Source organism: Buceros rhinoceros, unplaced genomic scaffold (genome assembly GCF_000710305.1).
Source record: "Buceros rhinoceros silvestris isolate BGI_N320 unplaced genomic scaffold, ASM71030v1 scaffold17277, whole genome shotgun sequence".
NCBI classification, from domain to species: Eukaryota; Metazoa; Chordata; class Aves; order Bucerotiformes; family Bucerotidae; genus Buceros; species Buceros rhinoceros.
In genome coordinates this window covers 1-7,014 of record NW_010421735.1, presented here as the reverse complement: position 1 = coordinate 7,014, position 7,014 = coordinate 1, and the positions used below count along the sequence as shown (strand labels likewise).

Sequence of the window (7,014 nt, the reverse complement as noted above, 5' to 3'; positions counted from 1 at the left end):
TCAAGAGCCTCATCTGACTCTGCCTGTTGTCCCCTTATCTCTGCAGTGTTCCACAATTCCAAGGCACAAGGAAATCTGCTCCAAATAACTATACATTCAACACAAATGGGTACACTGTCTCCCCATTCTGGAAAACACAGGCATTCAAGCTCACTGAGGTTAGTCCTCCCTGCTAAAAGGAAAGTCCTAATAATAAACAAAGCTTCTGTCTCATCTTGGCTCTCTTTGGTGTATCCCACCAAAACTCCCATATTCCTCTCTAAGGGCGAATCAGCAGGCACTGCCTTGTTATATGTTGTTTGGCCTCACTGTTACCTGACAGTCTGACACAGAAGGAACTATACTGATTCTTAATAAAGGTAGCTTAAAAGCAGACTCTTTGTTAATGTATGGGATCCTAGAAAGACTCCATATGGCTAAGGCAACGTACCATGGAGTACATCCCTCCTAGGAGCAATCACTATCCCTGATCCTGAAGAAAGATGTGCAGCCCCGCTGGGCCTAAAAATGGTATCACTTAGGAGAGTACTAGAAAGAGGGAGCCATTTTGGGGTGCCATGTGGGTTTTCTTGTCTAAGCAGGAAAAAAAAAAAACTTAAGGAACACAGACATACCAGAGAACCCAGGTCCTGGTAGTACACTCAATATGATCACATTCCATCTCACTGTGCAGATCTCTAGAGACAAACTGCACCCAGAAAAAAAAAAAACTTAAGGAACACAGACATACCAGAGAACCCAGGTCCTGGTAGTACACTCAATATGATCACATTCCATCTCACTGTGCAGATCTCTAGAGACAAACTGCACCCAAGAGCACCCAGAATTCTCTTTGGAGTAGATGGCAGGTTGTGCTTCTGCTTCTTGCAAAAGTATATAAAAACATACAGCTTTCAAGCTGTTTGTCCCTTTGAGAAGCCTTAAAGTTTGGGCTCCAAGTGAATTCAGTTAACAAAAAGAAATCTGAATGCCACCATTCACGCTTTCAAAGCTCATTTACAGTTATTCTCCATCCACTAAGAGCTCCTGACAGCAGAAAGCTCTATTACTGGAAAGCTGTCACATGAGATGCGTGCGTGATGCTTGGGTCCCAGAGCTGAGCAGGATAGGTCACATGGAGCTGGCCACCATTCAACAAGCAAGATTTTGAAATAAACAGCTATGGTTGAGGGGGCTTTTGGGGGGGAGTGGTTTTTTTTTTAACTAGACACACACAAACCTGTCTTCAGCTGCTAACCTTAATATATTACTCATTCTTCCTTTCAAATAACGTCATGTTCAAAACCACAGTGACTGCAGAATATTTACTTGAGGTTGCTACTGCTGGTTTCTCTAAAGCTGTTTGTTTTTCCATGCATGAGCTCATTACATCACTCTGTGGTTTTCTTAAAGGTTGTCAGAGTAAGCTGGACACAGGCTGGAATCTCTTGCTAACTAAAACCAAATCACTAAGCAGCACAAATGGATTTGGAGATAACCCAACTCTGGAACTGAAGAACAACCATGGATTCTTCAGTGGAGATGGGGTGCTCCCAAACAGCCAGCCATTAGATTTATTTTCTTGGAAGTGGGATACATAATCAAGTGTTTTCCTAGATTAAGAACTGTAGAGGAATAACCATCTGGACTGTTGCAGGCTGAAATAGATTGGGGGAGGAGGCAGGAAAGTAGGAGGCTGAAACAGTAGAATAAAAAGACAGTTCCCACCCATGCTGATGAGGGAATGGCCATTGCAAATGTCCCATCTGTATCATCTCCTGCTCTGGCCACATTAAAAGTAAATGACACATCACAGAAGGCAGTGGTAAATAACAGGCTTGGTTTGGGGTATCCATGTCTTAACACACAGGTGTGCATGCTTGGGGAAGGTGAAAATCAATCCAAAACAAACATCCAAAAAGGTTTTTGTCATTATGCCACAGCATATTGTGTTGATCTAGATCTTTCACTTGTCCTGAAAAGAAAAACCGACTTTTGGACTTCCAGGATTCATAAAGGCAGAAAACTTAGTTTATAAGTGTCAAACCCCAATAACTTTTCTGTGGCTCAGTCCAGATGTTAGATCATGTTTGTATTTTGGTTCCTTCCTCGAGAAGATTTGAACTTGCACCTCACCCTACTGAGGAAGAGATCATTTAATTCTTTAAGGCGGGCTAAGGTAACAGCACTAGCAATCCCTCCTAGCAATGCTGTTTTATTTAGCATAGAAAAATTCACTGGCAAAATGCCTGGAGACATACAGATTCTCAGTCAAGTGCTCTAATCACCAGGCTGGAGTCATTATGCTTTTCCTGATCCCTAGCTTAATTAGTATTTACGTATGCCAAGCAAAACAGAAATGCTCCAAAAGAGAACCGCTTCAGGAGAACCTCTTCTGTTTGTCAGCACTAAGAGGGAGGTAGAACGTTCAGACTTCAAATGCAGCTTTTACAAGATACAGGCTATATATGCCACACAGGGTGTCACCAGCTCTGCAGTGCTCAGCTACCTGGTGGTTGGTTCTCCCTGAAGCCTAACATTGACCAGATACAATGACAGCAAATTACAGGCTTATTTGTCTCCATATAGTGATTCTTAAATTCTTCTCACCATTCATGTAGTGATGTAATACTAATATAAATAGTATAGTAATACAGTATATATAGTAATATATATACATGATATAGTAATTCAGCCTCATGGTTGATACAGTGATGGTGCTAGCTCTCCAAGGTGTTCAATATCATGCTGATTAGAGAGCAGCAAATGTCCTCGGACAGTAGTATCTACTGGACTTCTCACTGCAAAGGACAGGGCTACAAAACCACTGCAGGAAGGAGAGGTCAGGGTTAACTGTTTCAGTATACAAACTCCAAGGAGTAGAGCAGGCTTTCAAGAACTCAAGACCAATAGAAAAGAAGGGAGATAAGAGTTAAAGGTGGATATTACAAAAAGAATCCTGAGAGTGAGTTCAAATAGCAGAGCAGCTTCCTATGAGAAAAAAGTGAAATCTTTATTGCCTAAAGCATTTATACTACACTAGAAAATGTTGCTGTTCATATAGTACAAACATTCAGTTGCCCTAAGGCAGCAGATTAGAAAACTTACTAGGTCTCATCTCTAATTTCAGTGATTCCATTAAATTGCAACAAGAGGACACTAGGCTGTATCTGCTTCAAGACAGCGAGTGCTAGCTCAGTGAGACAATATAGTTGAGGAAATACCAAAACCAAAAATCCAAATCTTGTGCTAGTAAAACTTACCATAACCTTTTAAAAATTAATGAAAAAAAATCAGATTTGCTGAGCATATTTCAAGCTGACAAGAATCAAAAGCAATTAAAAACATCCCCTAATTTTGCAGGCCTATATCATGATGGCTCTTCCATCATCTTCAGCCAAGACAATCTTGAAGACACCTGAAGTGCCTGATTCTAAATGATAATTATCCTCCACAGCTCTTTGTTGTTCAATCCCACCTACTGTACATTGCCTTTTAACATGTACGACAAGGGATTAAATAAATGAAAGGTAACAAACAAGTGGACTAGGCTTCATGGCTGAAAGAAATACACTAAAGTAGCCCACACTTAATTCCAGCTAAACCATAGCCCTATTTTGATGAGGCAATGTTTCTTGATATCAATAATTTGGTGTAAGAAACACAGATGTATGGCCTAATATGAAAACTGAGGCTGAAAATCAGCAACCCAGCCTCTTAATGAGATCCTACAGCAAATGAGTGTCTGTCAAGGCAATCAGAAAGGCTGAGTCAGATGAGCCACATTATCTTCTTTTAGCTTGCTGGAGAAAATACCCCTTACATAACTCTTGAATTTTCCAGAAGATCTTTTCTTTTTTTACAATTTGTGGCATGCACCCACAGTAACCTAGTTTGAATAACAGAAATTACATCAGAACCATTTGATGTCTCACAAAATGAGCTCTTCCATGAACAAAACTCCAGTTTACATCAGGCAGTTTCCTAACTAAATACTTGAACAAACCAATTGCTTTTACAACATGAAAGCCAGACTACTTTGGCACACTCAGGCCAAGAAAGGGTGGGAGACACTCTCTCAAGTAAAACACTGTCCTGCTCCCAAGTTCCTTTGTAGCCTTTTAGAACCCAGATCCAGGAATTCTTGTTTCCTTTGAAGCTACCAGGTTTGCTGTATTAGAAGGAAAGTTGCTCTCCAAGATAGGTAGGATCCATTACACAGGATTGTAATATTCAGCTGTTGCCTTCAATCGCACTGTGAGCTGCTAGTTGTCCAAGTAGCTCACAAAACAGAAGCTGCATCCTTAAAGGAGAGTGCTGATATTCCTGCACCATCTGAAGCTTATGGATGATTCCCACTGGCAGTTCCTACACAGATCACCCTGTTATAAAAACAGTCATGAGGTGAGGCACACGAGACTCTTGCTAAAACTGGGGTCTGGGCAACAATGGATGTCCTCCTGCTAAGAGCTCTTCTCCACCCTGCAGTAACAGGGTCTCACCTAATCCAGCACTGACTTCACCCTGCAGTTGCAAAGTAGCACAGAAAGGTTAAAGGAACTGCTGAGTGCCATGAATGCTCTCTGGCTAATCCAGAAATACCAGGTGACGCAGTACTTCAAGCTATCACAATTTATCTGTTCTGGGGACCGGAGTTATTCCCAATAGCTGTTCTAGGCCTATATTGTTCCATAAAATATATGCAATAGTAGCAGCTTCTATTTAAACCTTAAATCAAACCTATGGCTGCTTAAGGCCATTTTCTTTTTTTGATATTCCCTTTACCTTCTTCCTTTCTCCCCCTTCAGTTAAAATATATCAGAAAGAAACCATTCTTACCAAGAATCACTAACTTTCCTCTTCATATTCTTCTGGTTTCTTGTGATTTCAGTGACTCCACACAGTTTCACCCTCATATCCAATCTCAAGTTTTATATCCTAACTTTACATCTTCCTCCTTTCCCCACTCATATTCACGATCTGTTCTTTGCTGGTTTTCAAGCTTGTCTTCCCTCATCCACTCTATTACCCACAAAAACAATACGCTTACCTAGGTCCAGACATAACTAACCTACTTTCGGTTGTGAAATAATCCAATAATTTCTCTATGAAAAAATATCCCCTGCAGAGAACTTGCTGGAAAAGAACCCCTCTCTATATTTTCTCAACTGTTTAGACCAAAACCACAGCCCAGATCTCAGAGCCAAACGCATGATTCTGTACATCCATGAAAGTCTGCTGAACAGCAAACAGAATAAAGATGACAGCTGGCTGGAATGAATTAACAGATGAAGAAACTAGAGGTTCCCCAGTTAGGGTTTGGGGAAACAAATATGCCCCATTACACATCAACTGTGGTCTTCTGGACACACAAAAAAAGGATGTTATCTGAAATTATTTTATAGCCTGCACTTTAGTCCTGCAACACTGAAAAGCAGCAGGGCAGCTACAACACAGAAAGAATGAAAGAACAGATGGTGAGGGACTGCAGCCTAGTTAAAAGAACATTTTTTTTTTTTTAGATAGAACATTACCTGAATTCCTTATACTGGAGCTATTCAGTTTGGAATCTTTGATGACCAAGTGCTTAATCCAAAGGGTGGGTGCTGTGATTTCTGAAAGAGAAAAAAATAACTGTCCTAAAGAAATTACAACAACTAGTGAACACACATGGTTGTTAGTCATGAGGACAAGATGTTTGCTACAATCATGCCTTAACCAATCCATCATCCTGTAGAGGTAGGCTCATCCTCGGGAGAGATCTTTCACCTCTTACGAATCACTATTTGTAAATCTTCCACAATGTTATCTCATTATCTTCCTGTTCCAGAGAGTCTCTCTCTGCTGGCAAAACTTTTTTTTTCCCCCCTCTACTCCTCATTTCCTAAATTCTCAAGTCTAAAGCCTTTTCCCTCAATACTTAGATATCTCAAAGGTTATGTTGTGTGCTATAGTATATAAGGGTTTCCACTAAAATACACATGAAATTCAAATTAAAAAAAGTCAACCCAGACATTAAATATCGCTTTAACAGCCCGAGAAGGGCTGACCACAGTCAGCTTCCTAAAACAAGCAACAACAAATAAAAATAAACAGGCAGAGAAATGAAGGTATTTCTGGAAAGACTTGAAAGGAAGTCTGTTAAAGAATCAAGTTCTGGTTAGAAAAGCATGTCTGATGCACTACAACAAAGATATCCAAACAAATTTGTGGGCAAAAGCGCTTAGAGCACCTCTGAGGTGTTACGATCAACTTCAAAACACAGCAGAACCTGCCCCAAGCCACAGAAATGCCACATCAGTATTTGAATAGAACTGAGCAAAGCAGTCCTCAGTAGCATGGGACAGAGCTCCCAAAGTGACATTTTCAGAACTGCTACTTTCTGAAAAAAATTTAGTTTCCACAAGAGCATGCCTTAAATACTAGACCCTGGAGTTTATCTTAAGTTCCTCTAGGAAGTTTTTACCAGAATTTTTCCACTCCCTTGTTGTTCCAATCCCATTTAGATGGATCCGCTTCAAGGGAGAAGCTGGCTGACTACAAGAGAAACTTACTATATGTTACAAGAACATGGAAGAACAATGAAAGTAAGTTAATTTTTCATTCCTAACTGTTTCAAGCTACATTGATTGTAGGCATTATCGACAAGGGAAGAGCTGTGGATGTTGTTTACCTGGATTTTGGCAAAGCCTTTGATACTGTTTCCCATAACATTCTTCTGCAGAAATTGGCTGCCTATGGCTTGGATGGGCGTACACTTCGCTGGATCGAAAACTGGCTGGATGGCCAAGCCCAGAGAGTGGTGGGGAATGAATGGAGTTCAATCCAGTTGGCAGCTGGTCACCACTGGTGTTCCTCAGGGCTCAGGGTTGGGGCCTGTTCTCTTTAACATCTTTATCAATGATCTGGATGAGGGGATTGAGTGCACCCTCAGCAAACTGGCAGATGACACCTCAGGCTGTGTTGATCTGCCTGAGGGTCAGGAGACTCTGCAGAGGGACCCTGACAGGCTGGATATATGGGCTGAGGCCAATT

At 41.0% G+C, this 7,014-nt stretch overlaps 1 protein-coding gene across 1 annotated transcript in view; it reads right to left on the bottom strand.

Annotated features, from left to right (window-relative positions):
- The window catches only part of SMOC1 (SPARC related modular calcium binding 1), a gene marked incomplete at its 5' end in the record, with an annotated part of 44,673 nt that extends 39,079 nt beyond the window's left edge, over positions 1 to 5,594 (bottom strand). The window contains one exon of the mRNA XM_010139803.1: positions 5,514 to 5,594. Coding sequence (XP_010138105.1) covers positions 5,514 to 5,594 — 81 coding nt within the window. The remainder of the gene's footprint in view (positions 1 to 5,513) is intronic.
- Positions 5,595 to 7,014: the final 1,420 nt, after the last annotated feature.